This window comes from Oncorhynchus nerka, linkage group LG13, assembly GCF_034236695.1.
Source record: "Oncorhynchus nerka isolate Pitt River linkage group LG13, Oner_Uvic_2.0, whole genome shotgun sequence".
Taxonomy (NCBI): domain Eukaryota; kingdom Metazoa; phylum Chordata; class Actinopteri; order Salmoniformes; family Salmonidae; genus Oncorhynchus; species Oncorhynchus nerka.
This window is the reverse complement of record NC_088408.1, coordinates 61,520,705-61,544,237: the sequence shown is the minus strand read 5'-3', so window position 1 is coordinate 61,544,237 and position 23,533 is coordinate 61,520,705. Positions and strand designations below refer to the sequence as shown.

The 23,533-nt window shown below is 45.2% G+C and overlaps 1 protein-coding gene and 1 long non-coding RNA gene across 2 annotated transcripts in view; both read left to right on the top strand.

Moving 5' to 3' along the window:
- The first annotated feature begins 1,903 nt into the window (after positions 1–1,903).
- LOC135574610 (uncharacterized) lies at positions 1,904–5,793 on the top strand. Its single transcript, XR_010465480.1, has 2 exons — positions 1,904–3,106; positions 3,818–5,793. It is a non-coding gene; the product is annotated as an uncharacterized LOC135574610 (long non-coding RNA).
- Positions 5,794–6,302: 509 nt separating this feature from the next.
- The window catches only part of LOC115139785 (intermembrane lipid transfer protein VPS13A-like), a 58,065-nt gene continuing 40,834 nt past the window's right edge, over positions 6,303–23,533 (top strand). The window contains 37 exon segments of the mRNA XM_029677563.2: positions 6,303–6,665; positions 9,581–9,624; positions 9,737–9,779; positions 9,909–10,004; positions 10,074–10,175; positions 10,342–10,451; positions 10,551–10,610; positions 10,832–10,891; positions 11,009–11,089; positions 11,207–11,261; positions 11,492–11,619; positions 11,993–12,099; positions 12,345–12,516; positions 13,284–13,346; positions 13,617–13,752; positions 16,115–16,209; positions 16,338–16,480; positions 16,852–17,053; positions 17,203–17,317; positions 17,565–17,701; positions 18,027–18,159; positions 18,371–18,488; positions 18,606–18,712; positions 18,715–18,749; positions 18,883–18,967; positions 19,133–19,311; positions 19,490–19,646; positions 20,260–20,339; positions 20,462–20,521; positions 20,653–20,848; positions 21,206–21,322; positions 21,642–21,745; positions 21,901–22,068; positions 22,253–22,560; positions 22,801–22,948; positions 23,095–23,269; positions 23,360–23,484. Coding sequence (XP_029533423.2) covers positions 6,566–6,665; positions 9,581–9,624; positions 9,737–9,779; positions 9,909–10,004; positions 10,074–10,175; positions 10,342–10,451; positions 10,551–10,610; positions 10,832–10,891; positions 11,009–11,089; positions 11,207–11,261; positions 11,492–11,619; positions 11,993–12,099; positions 12,345–12,516; positions 13,284–13,346; positions 13,617–13,752; positions 16,115–16,209; positions 16,338–16,480; positions 16,852–17,053; positions 17,203–17,317; positions 17,565–17,701; positions 18,027–18,159; positions 18,371–18,488; positions 18,606–18,712; positions 18,715–18,749; positions 18,883–18,967; positions 19,133–19,311; positions 19,490–19,646; positions 20,260–20,339; positions 20,462–20,521; positions 20,653–20,848; positions 21,206–21,322; positions 21,642–21,745; positions 21,901–22,068; positions 22,253–22,560; positions 22,801–22,948; positions 23,095–23,269; positions 23,360–23,484 — 4,344 coding nt within the window. The 5' untranslated portion in view covers positions 6,303–6,565.

Below are 23,533 nucleotides of genomic sequence, written 5' to 3'. Positions count from 1 at the left end.
CTATCCTAGGTATTCCTGAAAGAGGTGGGGTTTCAGGTGTCTCCGGAAGGTGGTGATTGACTCCGCTGTCCTGGCGTCGTGAGGGAGTTTGTTCCACCATTGGGGGCCAGAGCAGCGAACAGTTTTGACTGGGCTGCGGGAACTGTACTTCCTCAGTGGTAGGGAGGCGAGCAGGCCAGAGGTGGATGAACGCAGTGCCCTTGTTTGGGTGTAGGGCCTGATCAGAGCCTGGAGGTACTGAGGTGCCGTTCCCCTCACAGCTCCGTAGGCAAGCACCATGGTCTTTAGCGGATGCGAGCTTCAACTGGAAGCCAGTGGAGAGAGCGGAGGAGCGGGGTGACGTGAGAGAACTTGGGAAGGTTGAACACCAGACGGGCTGCGGCGTTCTGGATGAGTTGTAGGGGTTTAATGGCACAGGCAGGGAGCCCAGCCAACAGCGAGTTGCAGTAATCCAGACGGGAGATGACAAGTGCCTGGATTAGGACCTGCGCTGCTTCCTGTGTGAGGCAGGCAGGTCGTACTCTGCGGATGTTGTAGAGCATGAACCTACAAGAACGGGCCACCGCCTTGATGTTAGTTGAGAACGACAGGGTGTTGTCCAGGATCACGCCAAGGTTCTTAGCGCTCTGGGAGGAGGACACAATGGAGTTGTCAACCGTGATGGCGAGATCATGGAGCGGGGCAGTCCTTCCCGGGAGGAAGAGCAGCTCCGTCTTGCCGAGGTTCAGCTTGAGGTGGTGATCCGTCATCCACAATGATATGTCTGCCAGACATGCAGAGATGCGATTCGCCACCTGGTCATCAGAAGGGGGAAAGGAGAAGATTAATTGTGTGTCGTCTGCATAGCAATGATAGGAGAGACCATGTGAGGTTATGACAGAGCCAAGTGACTTGGTGTATAGCGAGAATAGGAGAGGGCCCAGAACAGAGCCCTGGGGGACGCCAGTGGTGAGAGCGCGTGGTGAGGAGACAGATTCTCGCCACGCCACCTGGTAGGAGCAATCCAAGCGTGGGCCGCGCCGGAGATGCCCAACTCGGAGAGGGTGGAAAGGAGGATCTGATGGTTCACAGTATCGAAGGCAGCCGATAGGTCTAGAAGGATGAGAGCAGAGGAGAGAGTTAGCTTTAGCAGTGCGGAGGGCCTCCGTGATACAGAGAAGAGCAGTCTCAGTTGAATGACTAGTCTTGAAACCTGACTGATTTGGATCAAGAAGGTCATTCTGAGAGAGATAGCGGGAGAGCTGGCCAAGGACGGCACGTTCAAGAGTTTTGGAGAGAAAAGAAAGAAGGGATACTGGTCTGTAGTTGTTGACATCGGAGGGATCGAGTGTAGGTTTTTCAGAAGGGGTGCAACTCTCGCTCTCTTGAAGACAGAAGGGACGTAGCCAGCGGTCAGGGATGAGTTGATGAGCGAGGTGAGGTAAGGGAGAAGGTCTCCGGAAATGGTCTGGAGAAGAGAGGAGGGAATAGGGTCAAGCGGGCAGGTTGTTGGGCGGCCGGCCGTCACAAGACGCGAGATTTCATCTGGAGAGAGAGGGAGAAAGAGGTCAGAGCACAGGGTAGGGCAGTGTGAGCAGAACCAGCGGTGTCGTTTGACTTAGCAAACGAGGATCGCATGTGGTCGACCTTCTTTTCAAAATGGTTGACGAAGTCATCTGCAGAGAGGGAGGAGGGGGGAGGGGAGGAGGATTCAGGAGGGGAGGAGAAGGTGGCAAAGAGCTTCCTAGGGTTAGAGGCAGATGCTTGGACTTTAGAGTGGTAGAAAGTGGCTTTAGCAGCAGAGACAGAAGAGGAAAATGTAGAGAGGAGGGAGTGAAAGGATGCCAGGTCCGCAGGGAGGCGAGTTTTCCTCCATTTCCGCTCGGCTGCCCGGAGCCCTGTTCTTTTAAATTTTAAAGTGGTCAAAGTATTCAACTGGGTCGGGATTCCTATGGGTTGTAGCCACTGAGGTATAATAACTGGAGACTGTATCCAAGATGTCCAACAGTTGTTTTCAAGCTTATCTACTCACATTTGCCGATTCGTGGACCGTCTATGTCTGAGTTGAATCCGATTTATATGAACCAACATCAAATGCGCAGTAGCACTCAATGTGCACCGGGAGCAGCTGCATCATCAGGTCATCCAAAAAACATGGTAGACATTAGATGAATATAAACATTTTATATCTTCGTTGTGAGTGATGTAAAACAAAATTGGTCTCAATTATTTGAGTAATTCAATTGATGTTTTGTGCACAATGGTGATTACTAAAAAGTCTTACGATGAATTTTCTAGTCTGATTTCTCTATGTGGCCGTCTAGGGAAATTGTATTTCTGGGCCGGGCATCAGTTAAACTGCGGTACCGAAGCAAACCTGTAGGAGAAGTCGAAACCATGCTTCTGGGCCGGAACACTGGGCCCTTGGTTGTAGCCTCAATGCCTGACGCTTCGAACACACCGACTGTGTGGTTGTTTTCCGATTCACCAGACGTACATTCATTTCCAATTGAGCATTGCGTTGCAGAGGTAGTTGCAGTGCGTTCTGTGTCGTCGAACGTATGCATCAAATTGTATGTGTAGACTTGACAGGAAGTAGCAAAATGTGAATGTTGAATTTTTGTTGCACACATATCCAGTAAAAAAATGTGTGATTACATAATAAAAACAGTTTGACTGGAGAATTTCTTTACATTTTTTTATTCATTTATTTGCCAAGGATATTATTTTATTCGATGACATCCACAAATTAATTGTGAGAGACTATAATATAATTTCCCTCAAATGCAGTTTTGGCGCGAAATGCAATAATACATAGTCAAGATAGCAGAGTAGGCTCTTTCAACAATGAGACCAACGTTGTAGAAGGTTGTCTTGATCGCGCTGTTGAGCCGTGACCAGCCCCGCCGAAAGCGCAGGTCTGTGTGGTCCCAGAGACGGTTAAAGTCCCGAAAGCAGGCAGGGGAGTTCCACCGTCTCATTCAAGAGCTACGAATGTTTGGAGAGGAATTCCGAAGTTACTTTCGTCTGGACCGAAGCCAGTTTGATCACCTGCTCCAGATGATTGGAGCCAGGATCGTCCGGATGGATACCAACAACCGGGAGTCCTTCAGCCCAGTTGTCTGCGGTAAACTACATTCTAGTACATTTTTAAAGCCTTTGATACCATAATTGTTTTTATGTGCAACCTAGCTAGCTAAAGGGCTCTCTAGTTAATAGTTCCTATTTGATATCAGATGTACTTTTACAGAATGTTCATTAGGATTATAACTTTCCCAAAGTTGGTTTATAATCCTTTTTTAATTATGCAATGTCACCAAATGAAAAGAAAGTTGAGGTGCCTTCTGCCCTGATGAAGGTAGGCTAGTCTTCTCCAGGACTCATTGTTGTTCAAGACAGTTACAGTCATTCATTACATTCTTATTGGACTCACATACACTCTTAGAGAAAAAGGTTCCAAAAGTGTCCTTCTGCTTTCCCCATAGGATAACCATTTTTGGTTCCAGGTATAACCCTTTGGGGAAAATGTTATACATGGAACCCAATAGGGTTCTACTTGGAACCAAAAGGGGTACTACCTGGAACCAAAAAGGGATCTCCTATGGGGACAGCCGGAGAACCCTTTTAAGTAGATAGTACCATTCTTTCTAAGAGTAGAGTTGGCCTGGGCTACAGTTTATTGATATAGTCATTAGACTGAATTGTACTGTTTCAAGACATTGGTAATGATGGTTGATGATTATTACAATCTAATTAGTAGAGCATAATAAACAGCAATGAGGTAGAATATGTGGGTGGTATTCAAGTTACACACAATATTGATAATTCTTTTTTTTAGATTCTTGGCGATAGGGGACTCCTACATGACCATTGGATTCAGCGTCCGAGTTGGACGGTCCACGGTGGCAGGCATTGTCCCCTCTGTGGCACAAGCCATTTGGGACATACATGCCTGTCCCCAAGGAGGAAGACTGGGGGGCCATCGCTGCCGAGTTCCTGGAGAGGTGGAATTTCCCCAACTGTCCTGGCTCCATTGATGGGAAACATGTAGTAATACAGGATCCACTGTGCTCAGGTTCGCAATTCTACAACTACAAGAGTACATATTCACTTGTACTCTTGGCTGTAGTAGATGCCATCTACTGTTTCCATTTTGTCGATTTTGGTGCTTACGGGAAGGGAAGTGATGACGGGACCCTCCGGGACTCTGCCTTCGGCCAGGCACTTCAGGATGGCACCCTGGAGATTCCACCACCTGCATCACTCCCTGGGGCTGAAGACCTGGGACCTGTTCCCCACGTCTTCGTCGGCGACGAGGGCTTCCCTTTAAGACCCAACCTCATGAGGCCCTACGCTGGACGCCAGCTGCCATTGCCAGAGCCTGTAACAAACAATTGTCCAGGGCAAGGTTAGTTGTTGAATGCACCTTTGGTATTCTGGCAGCCCGGTGGAGAGTGTATTGGAGAGTGCTTGGTCTCAGCCCCTCAAATGTCGATGATCACACCGACAGCGTTATTGCATTTTGGTTCACCAGAAGTACATTCATTTCCAATGGAACGCTGCGTTTGCCTTGCAGCATTGAGTTGCAGAGGAAGTTGCAGTGCGTTCTGTGTGGTGCATATGTAACAGTTATTAAAATACTTTGTGAATTTCAACAGGTTCATATATTAATATAGCATGTTGATTTGTTATTATGCATGCCTGTGTAACAGTATAGCTTCTGTCCCTCTCCTCGCCCCAACCTGGGCTCGAACCATGGACCCTCTGCACACATCAACCACAGTCACTCACGAAGCATCGTTACCCATCGCGCCACAAAAGCTGCGGCCCTTGCAGAGCAAGGGGAACAACTACTTTGAGGTCTCAGAGCGAGTGACGTCACCGACTGAAACACTATTAGCACGCACCACCGCTAACTAGCTAGCCATTTTACATCGGCCAAACCTGCATCCTGGGAAATAGGGGAGCGCATACCTTTTGCCCTGTGTGCTTGTGCTCAAATCATTTTATTGCACTTGGAGAGTTAGGCACACTTTTTCTGTCATGTTCAGGAAAGTTAGATTCCTTTAAGTACAGAGTCATGAATAATGTTGTATATTTAGAGTTTACTCATAAGTGGATGGTATTGTAAAGATGCTATTGTAATTGTACTTGTTAGGATGATATTAACATTCTGAATTCAACATGTGGTTACGAGCTAGCTAAGGTACTGTATGTGTTATTGTAGCTATTGTGTATTGTGCGTCTATGTTGTAGAGAGAAGCGACGATTGGCAGAACATATTTGTTCTCTACAAATGTTTTGCCTTTTCTTTTGGATGCAGGTATGTGGTTTTATCTACAGTGAGGGGGGAAAAGTATTTGATCCCCTGCCGATTTTTGTACGTTTGCCCACTGACAAAGAAATGATCCGCCTATAATTTTAATGGTAGGTTTATTTGAACAGTGAGAGACAGAATAACAAAAAAATCCAGAAAAACGTGTGTCAAATGTTATAAATTGATTTGCATTTTAATGAGGGAAATAAGTATTTGACCCCCTCTCAATCAGAAACATTTCTGGCTCCCAAGTGTCTTTTATACAGGTAACGAGCTGAGGTTAGGATCAAATCATTTTTTCCCTCACTATATGTAAAATGAGCGTTGTGTTGATGCATTATAAGGAGAGGCTGTTCTCACTTTTGTATTTTAAAATAATTGATGCACTTGGAGAGAGGCAAAGTTTGGCAGAACAATTGTGCTCTACAAATGTTTTGTCTATTCTTTTGGATGCAGGAGAGTGAACTCTGATACATTAAAGCAACCTGATCTCTGAAGTCCACGGCTTTAGTCTTAATCAATCACACACAACGCTGTCACAGACTTATAATGGCAGACGTAAAGATGAGTCCTCTATCTATATAAATTACCCATATTTGGGCCATGGCTAGAATGGATCCAGATTTTGTCAAATTAACTCAAAAGTTGAAATGTTTTTCATTTGACCTAAACCTTTCCCTAATTTAATTTGTACTTATCTTAACCTGATATGTTAATTCTCATAAACTGCCACGAACCGACAACTCTTGACTCATCGATCCACCTACAACACTCGCTAAGTATGCATTATCGTCTGGATGTGTGCAACACAAATTCAACATTCAACTTCTGCTACAGCTTGACAGAAATTGTAGCAGAAAATGATGCCGCCTGAGAACCATTTTCCACAAAATACTGTAGGTGTGACCTAGGCGTGACGTTAATTTTACGAAAGCTGCAACCTTTCTAGCCATGATCGTACATTTCTACCTGTTCACCACTCATTAGGGCCCCCTGTGAATCATGGACCATAATTATGGTTCCCTATTCTGTCACGGACTGTAACGATAATCTTCTTTGGCAAGAGGAAGATGAACCTTGCAGTGGATACTCCAAAGAGAATAATCTATTGACGCAAACACATGGCGTCAAGACCGTCCATGTGACCGAACGTCGTTGGATATTTCAAGAAACAGGACCAGCCAGCTGTCATTATTAGCGACAGGCGAGCGAGTTAAGCGTTAAAACTGAATGTAAACATGGTGGCCGAGAGGTGAACGAAACAGCAACATGGTCTTCGAAAGCGTGGTGGTAGATGTCCTAAACAGGTTTTTAGGGGATTACGTTGTAAACCTTGACAGCTCACAACTCAAGCTCGGGATTTGGGGAGGTAACGATTATGTGTTACGGTTAGCTTCCTTGCTAGCCACCCTAGCTAGTTAGCTAAACGTCAGTTCAGAAACCTGCAGCTGTCACTGTCATGATTGTTGTCTTATATGTTAGCATTAGACAATGCTGCTGTGCTTGTTTGCTGATGGCAGGTTTACTAGCTACTACAGTACTTACTTATTTGTTAGCAAGGTTTTGTAGTCAACTGGCTAGCTACATAATATTAGTTTGTTAGCTAGCTGTTAAGCCAGCTAGCTAGCTAAATTGGCTAACGTTAGCTGGAATCTGCCAGCTAACCTAAGTTAGTTAGATAGCTACACTGTTTACACAAAAGTATGTGGACACCCCTTAAAATGAATGGTTTCGAATATTTCAGCTACATCCTTTGCTGACAGGTGTGTAAAATCGAGCACACAACTATGCAATCTACATAGACATATACGTACATAGACATTTACGTTGGCAGTAGAATGGCCTTACTGAAGAGCTCAGTGACTTTCAACGTGGAACCGTCATAGGATAGATACCACCTTACCAACAAGTCAGTTAGTCAAATATTTGCCCTGCTAGAGCTGCCCCGGTCAACTGTAAGTGCTGTAATTGTGGAGGGTAAATGTCTCGGAGCAACAATCAAATGTTATTTGTCACATACACATGGTTAGCAGATGTTAATGCGAGGGTAGCGAAATTCTTGTGCTTCACGTCCTGACCGCAGTAATATCTAACAAGTAATCTGATAATTCCACAACACCTACCCAATACACACAAATCTAAGGGATGGAATAAGAATATATGGATGAGCGGCATAGGTATGATAGTATAAAATACAGTATATACATATGATATGAGTAATGAAAGATATGTAAACATTATTAAAGTGGCAATAATAAATCACGATGACCGGTTGGTTACCATTGGCCTTAGCAGTATCTAGGCATATTTAATTTTAGAAAGATATGATACTTGGAGAAAATGTATTGAAGGTCCAAGGTCTGACATCTTGCCAACAGAAGAAGCACAAAATTGTCTACTGAAATGCGGCCTCTGTGAAGACGATCTGGGCACATGATAACATACTGCACAGCTGGCTAATATTTGCTTTTAATGGGAAATGTACAGTGGAATTAGGCTAAGTTATTTGTCAGCTTAGGCTAGGCCATATGTTTCCAACATCAGGTTACTATGCATTTTATTAGTGAAGTACGCTGAGTGTACAAAACATTAAACACCTTCCTAATATTGAGTTGCACGGAGCATGGACTCGACAAGGTGTCGAAAGCGTCCACAGGGATGCTGGCCCATGTTGATTCCAATGCTTCCCACAGTTGTGTCAAGTTGGCAGGATGTCCATTGGGTAGTGGACCATTCTTGATACACACATGAAACTGTTGAGCATTTACATTTTTTTTTTTAACAGCGTAGCACTCCACACAAACCGGTGTGCCTGGCACCTACTACCATATCATGTTCAGCGGCACTTAAATATTTTCTTTCCTGTTCACCCTCTGAATGACACACAAGCACAATCCATGTCTCAATTGTCTAAAGGCTTGACAATCCTTCTTTTAACTTGTCTCCTCCCATTCATGTACACTGATTTGAAGTGGATTTAACAAGTGACCTCAATAAGGGATCATAGCTTTTACCTGTCATGGAAAGAGCAGGTGTTCATAATGTTTTGTATACTGTGTATATTCATGTATCGGTGCTTATTGAGTCATTTTAAAGGTCAACTGCCTCTTAGAACAAACTTATCTGGTTTTAAGCAGCCAATGTGGCATTGGTATAAGTCAAACATTCATTATAGTGTCAAAATTGACTGCAAAGTGTAAATAGGATCATTTTGGTCAGTCACTTCCAAAACTGAGTTTCTGGAGGTTTGGGTATGGATTACGATGGTGCACACTAACAAAAGAGAGAGCGCATTCAGCACTGTTGCTTATCAGCTGTGTGAGCTCTATCCAATCATAAGTCAGAACCTCCAGACAGTGAGACAGATCCGACAACGAGTCGCCTATGTTAAAATAACCCTTGGCCTTAGCCCTTTGAGTGGCTACTTATGTGTTTGATAGTGTCAATCACTTGAGTCTGTCACTTTTTTGAATTGAGATGATTATTGACAAGTTGTCCCAACTGCAACTTATTAATTTTCCAAAACACATTCGCGACCTGTTTTGTAACATGATTCCCTGTGAAACACTGCCAGACAGATACGCACTCTGGTAATAGTGAGAAAGTTGTACAAAACAACACTGAAGTACACACATGGCCAGTGACTTGATAAGCTGTGGCCTGACTGCTCAATGTGCCTGCTAGCTACTACCTGCTAGCTCCATTGACAAACACAGAGTTGGAATTTACCTAGCTAGCAAGTGGTTTGGGGCACTGATAATCGTGTAGCTTGTGCTTTATTTACGATAGATTGACAGCTTACACATAATTAAGTTGTAGATATGTTATTATTTTAAGAATTCAGTCCTGAGCGCACAGCCAGACTTTCCCGACTCAATAGACCGTATGCAGTGCACTGTGCAGTTTTTCATGGAAATGTTTTAACTTGAGAAATACTGCCCCAAGTAACTTAGCTAGATGTAAAATTGCGCGACTAAGACCTCCTCGGCAAAAACGTTGGTGAATGACATGTTTCTCGATTTATCTTGACAATTTTAAGGAAGCAAATTTGTTGAGGAAGTGGCTGTTGTTACTACGGTGACTCAGGAGGGGCAAACAACAGTACCTGCCAGGGTATGAGATGCAAACATAACACACCTACATCAAACCACACCCCCCCAATAATTAGACAACTCTCGTTTGGCTTCAGTCATGGCCGCTAGCATTAGCGAGTAATCTTCAAAACGAGGCCAAATCAGGAAGTGCGGTCGCCCTTTAAACAAATAGTTTTTTCTTTTTTTCTAGGTGATGCAGTGCTCAGAAATCTTGAAATAAAGGAAAATGCCTTGGTATGTTTGACATGAATGGCTAGGCCTACTACTAAACGTATCAGTGGTTAAATGCTAATTATGTAGGTAGATTCACATTGTATTGTGCTGAATATTTTTGTTCTTGTTTCAGAGTCAACTTGACATTCCTTTTAAAGTAAGAGCAGGGCATATAGGTGAGATTTGTCTGACTCTCAACCCAACACCTCCTACCATTACCATACATTCACTATTATAATTCCTCTCTATCTTTCTCACTCTTCAACCTTTTTCCTATTAACTGTGTGTGTGTGTGGATCTGTCAGGACGCTTGGAGTTGAAGATTCCATGGAAGAATCTGTACACCCAGTCAGTGGAAGCCACGCTGGATGGAGTCTACCTACTCATCGTGCCCACAGCCAGTAAGAAACCTAGCTGTAGTGTGTGTGTGTGTGTGTGTGTGTTTTTTTCTTAATGTTTGCGTGTTTCAGGTATAAAGTATGATGCAGAGAAGGAGGAGAAACAGCTCCAGGAGGCTCGTCAGAGGGAGCTGCAGAGGATCGAAGAGACCAAACAGAAAGCAGCAGAGCAAGGTCAGAGTTCATGTGTCTGTCCGTGAGTCACGCTTTCATTACATCTTCAAACCACTCTTAAATAGATGTTATAATGTCATTGAGTTGCAGGGCTGGCATCGGGCTAAAACAGACTCAGGACTGTGACCTGAATGCATGTACTGTTATGTGTTATTTGTTGCCACAGAAAACCCCGCACTTGAGAAGCAGGACACCTTTGTGGAGAAACTTGTGACGCAGGTGATCAAGAACCTTCAAGTGAAGATCTCCAACATCCACGTCCGCTATGAGGATGATGTGTGTATTCGACCCAGTGTGCTACAGTTGTATTACATAATTTTAAACGAGTGTATTATTCCTGTATTTCATTACTGTACGCTTCTCTCACTCTCTCAGGTCACCAACCCCAATTGCCCCTTTTCATTTGGAGTGTCACTGCAGAACCTCAGCCTTCAGGTAATGCGTGAGGCCCCTACCTCGTGAAATCGGTCATTTCATTGGAGATTGGAGATCATATTGGAAATGGAGATGGAGATGATATTACAGTGGTTCAATTTAGTTAAGGTCTGGATGTGGGATATGAGATCTTTGTTGTGGTCAGGTTTATGATCTGTTTCTGGTCTGACCCTGAATCCATACCACGTCATGTCTCAACCCCATAACTGTGACCCCCACAGACAGCAGATGAGAATTGGATGCCTTGTCTCCTGGATGAGAAAGCCAAGCTGTTTTTCAAGGTAGTCAGTCCACAGCAATTGATATACTGTACGAGTTTTATGACACTGTTCAATTATGACACTGTTCTGTCTACAGCATTCTAAGCTGTTTTCTGTTATGCTTTTTCCTCTCCTCAGCTTGTCCAGTTGGACAATCTCTTTGCTTACTGGAATGTGAACTCGATGCTGTACTCCAATCACATGCCAGATGAGGCCCTGGTGAGTCACAGTGCCATCATTCAGTGCATCGCGGAGCGGCAGGTCCCTTAAGTGAGAGTGATTATGTCTATCAATGACGTCTAACGAGGCATCTCTTCCTGTCTCACATTTCCACAGCGATGCCTCCAGGACAGCATCCCGGGGGGTTCCACTCCCATGAACCACGATTTCAGTGAGTGTCACCCAGTCGATATAAGGGTGTGACATCATTCACATCTGGATCAGAGTCTTGATAGTCATGTTGTCACATCACCTGATACAGAGAATAAAATCTCAGTCATTGTAGTCATTGGAGTTTTTATCGTAATTGAAGGTATCTTCTCATTACGATGGCCCACGGTGGAATTGTTGACTAATTCTGTATCATATTAATAACCTTATTTCCCTGTTCATTGCTGGCAGTTTTTCGTCCGATAACGGCCGATGCGAAGCTGCGCATGAACCCCCGGTCGGATGTGGACTTCTCCTCTCCCAAGGTGGACCTGGTGGTCAACCTAAGAGAGGTGGCCGTGGAGCTCAACAGACCACAGGTGATGGAGGGAGATATGAGAGAGAGAAAGATGAAACATTTTAATCGAGCAAAAGAGCAGAGGAAAGTACCATAAAAATCATTTAAATCTGCAGCCTGATTTAATTTGGAAAATTTCTTCAACAATGTGCATAGTAAGGAGGATGACTTATTTAACCACAGTGAAGCAAACTGATGCCATTCACACAATTAGAACTCGCGTTGGATTATATACCATCCCGTCTATTTGAAATGTTAGTTGTTTTTTTCCACAGATCTGTGCGCTCTTGCATGATGAGCGTTGCCCAGAGTTAGAATTTCGACACATTTTTAAAGTCACTGTCTTATTGTGCTTCTCGATGACCCCTGAACTCTCACCCCTTCCTTCTCTCCAGTACATCAGCATTCTGGAGCTCCTGGGATCAGTGGATATGATGTCACGCAACCTGCCCTACAGGAAATACCGGCCGCAAGTCCACGTGCACACCAACGCCTATCTATGGTCAGCTCTCACACTTTTTCTTTTACTTACAATTCTTTCCTCTACTAAAAAATGGTCACAACGACAAAAATGTTGGTTATTGTTGATGTTTAGATGGTGAATGAGTGAATGCATTTGATTGATTGTATTGTTTCATGCCATCCAGTATAAGATTAAGAGATGCATTTCCTTCAATCGATTTGAGCTATCGTGATGTACACGTGCTGGTTCTGTTGTGACTGTCATTGCTTGTGTATGCCATCTAGGTGGCAGTATGTGATCACAGGCATCATGGAGGTGGACGTGAAGCCGCGGCTGCACATGTGGTCGTGGCAGCACATCCGCTGCCACCGGCAGACAGTCAAGCAGTACAGAGAGCTCTACAAGGCCAAGATCACCAGCAAGAAGCCCACTGAGAAGCAGCTCAGGGAGCTGGAGGTGTGTAGAGATCAGGGCGATGTTCATTAGGTACCAAATGGAAGACAATGAACTGAAACAGGGAGAGACTACCTGTGCATTAAGAAACACTCATTAACATTTTCAGTTCTGCAAAGTTTTCTGTTGCGTTCCCTAATGAGTGCAACCCAGACCTGAGTTCAAATAGTATTTGTTTTCTATTCAAAACTTGAGCCGTGCTTGATTGAGCCTGCCTGTCTGTAATAGGACCAATGGCATAGTCCTCAAAGTGCAAACCCTTCCCATCTGGCACACCAGCCAGGCTCAATCAAGTGTTCAAACAATTTGAAAGGAAACAACATGCTATTTGAACCCAGGTGTGGTGGAGATTGAGAAGGGCCTAGTCCTCGTGCTCTGAGTTGCATTCCCAGTCTTTGTATCTACTCTGCTGCATTGATTGATGATGGACATTAAAGGTATGCTCAGTGACATGACGTAGATGCAGAAAGTACACCCCATAGTGGTCAATTTCCTCAACAACTAAGAGCGTTGACGCACGACGCTCTTCTCCACTGTTTTGGTCCCCTAGCTACCAAGCTGTAACAGTGTGAAGTGAACCTGTGCACATAGATACTGTGTGACTGTGTGAGAGCGAAGTCTTGCATCTTGCTCATCTCAGTATCTGCAGTGCTGCTCATGGCAACGTCATTTTGCTGAGTCTACCTTTTTAAGTAATTGATGGATTCCCATAATGGTCAGGGAACTGTTTTAATGGACTAGACGATCCGTCTTTCTTGCCGTGTGCCCAGGAGCCTGAGCGGACTCTGGATATTTTTAACATCACTCTGGCCAGGCAGCAAGCTGAGATGGAGGTACGGATTGAGCAATCTGTTGAATTATCCCTAATGAACTATCTGTCTTCTCTGTATGTACTGTACTCAGTTTTGTCTGTCTACTAACTCATTTGTTCAAAATGGCAGAAAAGCGTGACTGAAATGACCCTGCTCAGTCACACTGCTGTAGCGTAGCCACCAGTGCAACACGTGGTCAGTGGTCACAGTGGAACTAACAGTGGTTCTAGCTAGTGGTTGAGGCTGAAGTGTTATGTATAGACTGTGACTGGCGCTGGTCGGTCTTTCCAGGCAAGCAAAGCGGGGCTGCGTATCTTCCGTCCGGGGGTGAAGGTGGAGGAGGAGGAATCTCAGGGCTGGTTGGGCTGGATGTGGTCCGGCTGGTCAGGAGACTGTGGCGCCGAGGCCAAGGAGGTCAAGACCGGAGGTGAGATCGCCCGTGTAGCCAATCGCCGTGCTCCATTTTGTACATACAGTGCCTTGAGAAAGTATTAACACTCCATGACTTTTTCCACAATTATTTACAGCCTGAATTGAAAATGTATACATTTTATATATATTTTTTTTCCTACACACAATACCTCATAATGTCAGAGTGGAATTATGTTTTTTAAATTTTTTATTACAAAATAAAAAGCTGGAAGATCTTGATTCAGTAAGTATTCAACCCTGTTGTTATGTCAAGCCTATATAAGTTCAGCAGTAAAAATGTGCTTAACAAGTCACATAATAAGTTGCATGGAGTCACTCTGTGTGCAGTAATAGTGTTGAACATGATTTTTGAATGACTACCTCATCTCTGTACCCCACACATACAATTATCTGTAAGGTCCCTCAGTCGAGCAGTGAATTTCAAACACACATTCTACCGTAAAGACCAGGGAGGTTTTCCAATACCTCACACCTCTTGGTAGATGAAAAAAAAATAAAAGCAGACATTGAATATCCCTTTGAGCATGGTGAAGTTATTAATTACGCGTTGTATGGTGTATCAATGCACCCAGTCACTACAAAGATACAGGCGTCCTTTCTAACCTAGTTGCCAGAGAGCAAGGAAACCAGTCAGGGATTTCATCATGAGGCCAATGGTAACTTTAAAACAGTTAGAGTTTAATGGATGTGAAAGGAGAAAACTGAGGATGGATCAACAACATTGTTGTTACTCCTAATACTACCCTAATTGACAGAGTGAAAATAAGGAAGCCTTTACAGTATACAAATATTCCACAACATGCATCCTGTTTGCAACAAGGCACCAAAACAATACTGCAAATAATGTGGCAAACAATTAGCTTTTTGTCCTGAATACAAATTGTTATGTTTGGGGCAAATCCAATACAACATATTACTGAGTACCACTCTCCATGTTTTCAAGCATGATGGTGGCTGCATCATGTTATAGGTATGCTTGTAATCGTTAAGGATGGGAGTTTTTTAGGATAAAGAAACGTCGGAAAACGTCGTTGTCTGCTTTCCACCAGACACTGGGAGATGAATTCACCTTTCAGCAGGACAATAACCTAAACACAAGGCCAAATCTACACTGGAGTTGCTCATCAAGAAGACAGTGAATGTTCCTGATATGCTGCATTAGTTTTTACTTAAATCTATGGCAAGACCTGAAAATGGTTGACTAGCTATGATCAACAACAAATTGGACAGAGCTTGAAGAATTTTGAAAAGAATAACGGGCAAATGTTGCACAATCCAGGTGTGAAAAGCTCGTAGACTTACCCAGGAAGACTCACAGCTGTATTCACTGCTAAAGGTGCTTCTACAAAGTATTGACTCAGGGGTGTGAACACAGTACTTATGCAAATTAGATATTTTTGTTTTTCATTTTCATAAAATAAAAATGTGTTTTCACTTTGTCATTATGGGATATTGTGTGTAGATGAGTGAGAGAAAACAAATCAATTTAATCCATTTTGAATTCAGGCTGTAACAAAACAAATTGGAATAAGTCAAGGGGTCGGAAATACATTCCGAATCCGCCCCCTATGATAATGTAAAGACCACCAGGCCAATCAGTCAGCTGGTCATCAGTGTGTCATGAGCATGCCAATGCGCTGCAGTTACTATTTTTGATGAACAGTGTTCTTCAATCCTGGTCCTGGGGAACCATGGGGTGTGTAACTAGGGCTGACACAATTACCGTGTAACCGACCGTTATCGACGAAGACGGTCATGGAAATAAGATAACCGTTAAAACGGAATCTAGTGGATTAGTTGAGTCAATGGTGTTGATGTTGGGCTGGAGGTAAAAACCTGCAGACCCTGTGAGTCTCCAGAACCAGGATGAAAGAACACTGGACAGAAATAATTCCAATTGGGCATTTAACCTGTCCTGTGTTACCCTTATGAAGTATTGAATCACGTTGATGACAAGGTTCTCAAGATGATGGTTTGGGACCAAAGATGTTCATGTATATCTGTAGCGTTTCCACCGGCATTTCACAAATTTATTTTACAGACACAAAAAGAGAGTGCAAACAAATGATCTGTCTGCATTTTCTGAACTTCCTGTTTCTATCATAGGTGTCGTGATTATTAGACTTTTTTTTCTCCATTACGATATGACTTCACTCGCATATAAGATGTGGATGGGAATGTGGTTGACTTTGATTTAACCGGGCACTTGGAACAGCATTTTGCACTCTTACCTCTTTGTGAAGTTGATTTGAAGTAATCTTGATAAGGTCCTCCTGATGTTTTAATGCTGCTATTGTAAATCATAAGACATATTTCCACATTGCATGGAGAATGACTTTTTTTTTTTTTCTCCTCAGCTTTTGACGAGCTTATGACTTCTGCTGAGAAGGCCAAACTCTACACCGCCATCGGCTACAGTGAGATAGCTGTCAATCATAACCTGCCAAAGAACGTGAGTTGCGACTGTGTATTCCCACACACTGTAGGGCTGTATCACAATCCCTGGCATCCTCCAAAAGAGAGGGAGATAATCCAGGACACGGTTCAGTCTCCCTTTTCTCTCTGGTCTTGTTTGTGCAGTTTGAGGATATGAAGATTAATTTCCACATGGAGAGGATGTCTGTCTCAATGAAAGACAACAAGGACCAGAATGAAATCCTCAAACTCACAGTTGAAGATCTGAAATCCATGCTGACCCAGAGGCCCGGAGCACAAGCCATTAAGTAAGTACAGTATGCCCTCTGGGGTGTGTTCCCTAAGGTGAAACATTCAGAACGTTGCAGATAGATATTAATAGAACTGACATGATGCCCAATTCTACTTGACATACCGGTAACGCTTAACGCTTCTGAACAAACCCTGTATTTAAATACTTTCCCCTTCCTTCTCTGCTCTGTTTTAGTGCCTTATCAATGGGATGCACTATAGTTGGCATTTCATAATTTTTTTTCTTGTGCCACCATTTTGCGATTCTCAGTTTGTCTATCTTTTCTCTCTGCGTTTCCCTCTTTCTTCCCCCCTCTCTCTCTTCCTCGTTCTCCACTCTCTCCCCACTTCTTTCTGCCCTTGGTTCTGATGCGGTTTTTCCTCTCAGGCTGTCGGCCCAGCTCAGTCTGTTTGAGGTGACAGGACTAGCCAGTAACCGGCCGGCACCCACATTGCTGTCGTCAAGGAAGGCTGCCACGGTAACGGGGACACCCTTGTTGGACATCCTGTTTGAGACCAACCCTCTGGACGAGAGCGCTGATCAGCGGCTCCGCGTCGAGTCCCAGCCTCTGGAGATCATCTATGATGCTGTGAGTGTATTTGTTTTTGTGTGTGTGTCCTGTGTATATAATTGTATTCCTGTCGTTCCTCGTTTCAATCAGGCATGTTAGAACGAAAGTCTGCACCACCTGTGTTTGTGTGTGTAACAACATGGATACCTGTCTCCCTCTCCGGGCAGGTGACGGTAAACCGCATGTCTGCGTTCTTCTCACCGCCTGATGACCTCCAGCTGGACGATCTGACCAACGCCACTCTCATGAAGCTGGAGCAGTTCCGAGACCGCACCTCCACAGGTCAGAGCCCCGCCTCTAGCTCTGACTGACAGGCCACACTCGCACTCCTGGCCTGTCACAAGAAACCACGTCAAAAAAATCTAATTTGACTTTCTATGGACATTTTACTCTGAATCATCAGACAGGATACAAGCCTTTGACCTCAACCTCCACTCCATACTTCCTCCTGGCACGCCTCCCTCCCGTTTCGTATCCATATGTAAGAACATGTTGAAGTATGCCCTCCGTTCTATGTCGTTGTCTGCAGGACTGATGTACGTGATTGAGACCCAGAAGGTTCTGGATCTGAACGTCAACCTCATGGCCTCCTACGTAATCGTTCCCCAAACCGGCTTCTACGACTCCACCCAGAACCTCATGCTATTGGACCTGGGCCACTTCAAGGTAAGTCACTTCAACGTGCTCAGTGCGAGTGGTCGGTTCGGACTTGAGTGATTTGAGAGATGATGTATGGAGAAGTTGAGAATTATGATCGAGCACACTTGGCTTTGTCTTTTTTCCTTCTTCTTGTGAGTCACTAAATTCACCTGAAAAATGGGACAGTAGAGGTAACACATTAACAGTTGTCTTCAACCCAATTTGACCACAGAGAAGGATCCACTTGCCTGACTGTTTTAATTGACTTGCTCCAGGCAACCGTTAATGTCAATCCCTGCCTAATGAACAGGACTCTTCACCCAGGTGTTATGGCATTGTCTTGTGTTATCAGGTGTCTAGTCTGAGCAGAGAGGGGCTGCCGCAGCTCTCTGTAGGGAGAAGTACTATAGAGGACATTATGTCCCGGGCCTACGACAGCTTCGACGTCCAGCTCAGCAGCCTTCAGTTCCTCTACAGCAAACCAGGTACGCACGCTGAAGGCACACACACGCAAACTCGTGTATGGAGACACACACACACACACACACACAATTATCGGAAAGTTTGCTGCCCAAATTGTCATGTGACGCAACTACGCAGGGAATACATTTTGTGTAGCTTATTGTGTCCTTGTGTTGGGTGATTAGGTAGACTATAAATGAGGCTTAACGGAGCCGGTGGTTGTTGTGTGTTTAGATGGGGACTGGAAGAAAGCCCGTAAGCTGAGGCAGTCGGCCCTCCACATCCTGGAGCCTGTCGACGTCAAGGTGGTGTTCAGCAGAGCCATGGTGGTCACAGATTCCCGCATGCCCAAGTAAGAGGGAAAGGTGGGGGTGCGGGTTGGTGTGATGGACAGTCAGCCACTGTGTAATGGTGTTTGTCAAATAGCCGGTCAGATGAATGATATGAATAAAGTGTGTGTGTGTGTCAGGTTTAAAATCTCCGGGGAGCTGCCCCTCCTGTCTCTGAGGATCTCTGATGATAAGGTGCGGGGTGTGCTGGAGCTGATCGACAGCATTCCGATGCCAGAGAGCAGGCCGGCCCGCGCAGCACCAACACTCACTCAACATCCAAGGTGCTAACTCTACTGGGCCTCTCTATCTCTGACTGTCTGTAGGTCGACTCTGTGTGTTGTGTTTGTGTGTAGATAGACAAGCCAATAGAAATCTATGTGCGGCGTGTAATCTCTGCTTGTGTTCATGACGCAGGCTTTAAAGCAGTCGTACACCCCTCAGCTAACCCCCAGGAAACCAACCATGGCTGAACTGCGCAACTCCCTGATATGGGAATCAGGTGAGAGACATGTGCGCACACACACACACACACACACACACACACACACACAGCCCTGTTTACACATTACAAATGGATTATGTACTTTAATACGCATACACACAGTGTGGCAATTACGTGTGTGTGTGTGTGTGTGTGTGTGTGTGTGTGTGTGTGTGTGTGCAGGCTCAGAGGAGGACCTGTTCTACGATGCTCCCAGCTCTCCTATAGGAGACCGGCCGTTCTTCCCCGACAACATGCCCAGCCCCCTGCAGCGCTCTGACTCAGTCAAGAGGAGAGGTCTGGTCAAGAAAGACCCCAAGAAGAACATGACCGAGTTCCTCATGACATTTGAGATCAGCAAAGTATGGTTAAAACTCCTCTACATCTGTGTGTGAGAGTACCTAAACACTTCATTTAGTTGCATTCTCTGATTGCTAGCATAGGAGCTTGTGTGTGTGTGTGTGTGTGTGTGTGTGTGTGTGTGTGTGTGTGTGCGTGCATGAACTTGAACTTCCTCTCCCTTCTTCTTCTGCTGTCTAGCTGTCCGTTCAGCTGTGTCGTCTCTCTGGAGGCGAGGAGGTCACAGTGTTGCACCTGGAAATCGAGGGGCTGGGCACCGAGCTGAAGCTACGTACCTTCGACATGACATCCTACACGTTCCTACGAGAGATCTGCCTGGAGTGCCCCGAGTACATGGGTCAGTGAGGGATTGGCTGGTAGAGCTGTCAACTGAGGCGGAAGTTCACAATCGGGGGAAAATATTTTTGATCTAATTTTGGACACATTGACGTAAATATGTAATATTACGCGCCCTTCGCTACAGCCTTAGATATCCACAGCAGCTCTGACGCTAGGGGAGACGCCAGAAAGGTAGTTGAAACTTGAATGTGTCTGTTTTCTGGAGATGTTCTTGAAATGCCGTTTGAAACCAGCTCTATTCTATTGGTTTTCAAATCAACTTCATTTCGCTGTCCACTGCATTCAAAGGCGCTGTTCTAGTATTGTTTGTTCGCAAGCCATTCTAGTTGCATCTTTAGATCACCCCTCTTTCTACACTTTTTACATAGATATTCGTCTCTGGCACCTGGTGCTCTCAGAACGGTGTTTTTCCTGCGATTGCATTTATTTTGAAACACTAGCAGGACCGCCTTGTGTACCTTGCTGCGCTTGGACTGTGAAGACATTTTGTGTGTATATACCTATCACACGATTAAACATTGTTATATGTTGTTGGTAGTTGTATGTGCCTGGCATGTCTGCAGACGTGCATATGGGTGATATGCTTTCTCTGGTTTTGTAAACTGTTCCAGATTCAGAGGAGAAGAAAGTGCACCTGATCACCACTCTAGACAACACAGAGGATGACCTCCTCACATTGGAGTACACTAAGGTACACACACACACACACTCACACAGTGAACACTTCCAACAGTCAACACTGTCGTCTTGCATTCTTCATCCAATGTAGATTTAACAGTAGAGCAGGCCTAATAGCATCAGTCTCTCTTTCAGGCTGATAAGAATGGGCCAGAATTCAAGTCTGAGTACAAGAACACTGAACAATCAGTTAAGGTAATGTCTTGCAATACAGTACAGTACAACTGTGTTAACCCGCAGTTGGAATTTCAACATCTCACTTCTCTGCCTAGTTGTATAAGTGTGGGTTCATAGTGAAGGTGGTATGTCTGTGTGTGACGTCTCAGGTGAACTTCTCGTCTCTGGACATACACCTGCACACGGAGGCTCTGCTCAATGCCATGAACTTCCTGATCAGTCTCCTCCCCCCGACCAAGGAGGTGGCGCCCAGCCAGGAGGAGCTGCCCACCATCCCCGAGGAGGACGAGGGAGAGGGGGAGGAAGGCGAGAAGAAAGAGGGATCGGCTGTGGCAAAAAAAACCTGTAACTATCCGTTTCATGGAATTGGTTCTGCTTACTGGAACTTAGACTTATCTCCACGTTGCGATATTGATTTACAAATTCATGATTCAAGGGGGTTGAAAGTGGAAGAGACATCGGTTAGGTCATATACTTCCTATATGTTTGTTGAATGTGGAGATGTTGAGTAGATGCATATTCTCCTAATACGTAGATTAGCTAGCTAAACCAGATGTACATTACTATACCATTTTCATGCACCACTTGACATTAGATGTATTCTGATGCACCAACAAAGTCATCTTCACATCGATGGTCCTTTGACGTTTTGACGACAGAACCGCTCTTTCATAAAGGTCTCTCTGCTCCCTTTCTCCTTAGCTTCTAAGAAGTCAAAGTTTGAGGATGTGGTGAATTTGCACATCAGAGCCGATCTCAACTGTCTGAAGGTTTTCATCCGAGGCCAGAGCCACAGGATAGCGGAGATCCGCATCGAGGGTAAAGGCCACCTGACACAAGACCCCGCCTACAACACATGTCCACAACATAAAGTCAGCAGCTACATGCATGACTTATGATGGCATCAAATATCAAAATGATGTGTGTTTGTGTGATGTGTTGAAGGATGTGCGCGCACACACACACACACACACACACACACACAGATTATAATGATACTAGTGCCACCTTGTGGTAGACATATATAAACCACTGATGATCGTGTCTTATTGGCTCTTGTACTGAAACACCTGTTTATGTTCTAGAATTGTCCTACCCCTCCTTTTGTTCTACCTGTTCTCTCTGTTCTATGTTCCAGGCCTGGTGTCGGAGGTGCTGATGAGGAAAAAAGCGGTAGAGGTTCTGGCCAACCTGAAGAACATAGTCATCCTGGACTGTGATAAGGAGGCGTTGTACAAGCAGGTAGCCTCGGATACAGGGCACTTGTTAACATGTTATTTTCCCAGTCGCGGGGGAACATTCCCGAGAAGTTGCGATTTAAAACCAAACAAAAATAATTTTTAGCTTTTTGCTGGTGTGATTCTAATGAGTATTTCGGTACGAATTCTGTGTCCTAGTGTGTGTCCATAGCCGATGAGGAGGTGTTTGCATTCCGCATGGTGAACCACACTGAAGCCACGGAGGGCGACGCCTATCTAGACATGGGTAAAGTGGACACCAGCGTCACCCTGACGGTGGGCTGCATCCAGGTCATCTTCCTCAACAAGTTTGTCTCCTCCATCCTGGTAAGAGACCCGCCTCCAGCTTTCTTCATTCCACCTTTCTATCTTTTAACCGATTCCTGTTCTTTGAGAACCGGTACCTTTACTAATACCGGTACAAAAATGCCCCAGAACCTATTGTCCTGAGTGCTATGACGATCCACGAGCACTTTGTCACATGACCTGACTCCTCTTCCTCCTCCCCCAGGCCTTCATCAACAACTTCCAGGTGGCCAAGGAGGCCCTGGCTGAGGTGACGGTGCAGGCAGCGGAGAAGGCGGCCACGGGGGTGATGGAGCTGGCTGAGCGCAGCACCCGCATCTCCCTGGACGTGGACTTCAACGCTCCCGTCGTCTTCCTGCCGCAGTCGTCGTCCTCCGCCAACGTCATCGTGGCCGACCTCGGTATGGTCACGGTCAAGAACCGCTTCGCCATGGTCCCCTCCCAAATGCACGTCAAGATCCCTCCCGTCATGGACACCATGACCGTGGGCCTCAGCGACCTCAAGATGTACAGGTGAGAGACACACACTGGTAGTCAGGCCATTGTGTAGATGTACAAGGGATGGGAGTTAAACGTCATAGATGCGTAGTTGTTATACAATGAAAGGACTACTTCATTTTTGCACTGGGATGTGAAGTGTTGATTAACTATTGACACGTCTGTGTTATTTCACGTACTTTTGCATATTTGGTCCGTCCCCGGATGTGCAGCAAATCAGAACCTGTAAAGCTGTGTGTTTGTTTGTTTGTCCAGAACCACCTTTGAGGAGGGGAGGTTTCAGGGGGAAATCCAGCTTCTGAAGCCGGTCAACCTGGACCTGTCCATCCAGAGGAACCTGTCAGCCTCCTGGTACCACAGCATCCCCGACATAGAGATCACTGCTCACCTCAAACCAATGAACGTGAGTGTGTGTGTGTGTATGCCGGAGTGTATGCGTGTGTGTTCGTTAAAGCCAACTCTCACTGAACAAATGTTAGTGTGTGAAATGAAATGTTAGTATGAAATGTTGATGCATCAGTGTTACGGTGTGTGTGTGTGTCTTACTAGCTGATCCTGGGTCAGGATGATATGACGGTGGTGTTGAGGACTCTGAGTGGGAACCTGTCAGAGACGTCAGACTCTGCTTCCCCCCCTCCTCCTCCGCGTACAGTGGACCGCTCCGACACGGTCTCTACCAAAGGCTCACAGGCGTCAGGAGGTACTGGTAGTAACCCCACCAGCGGTGAGGACAGCAGTGTCAGTCTGGGTTGAATTTGGATTTGTGTTGCTGGGATTGTGCTGTTATTATAATTGTGTTGAACCCTGTCTGTAGGCAACACGGTGGTAACTGCTGCAGTGGTGGAGACCCAGAAGAGCACCAAGCTGAAGAGCACACTCAAACTGGACTTCAAGTTTGACTCCATGACCCTGGTCCTGTACAGCCCCAATGGGACTGAGGTGACTACTGCACCACGACACGCCTTCACAAACACTGGCATTGACCATG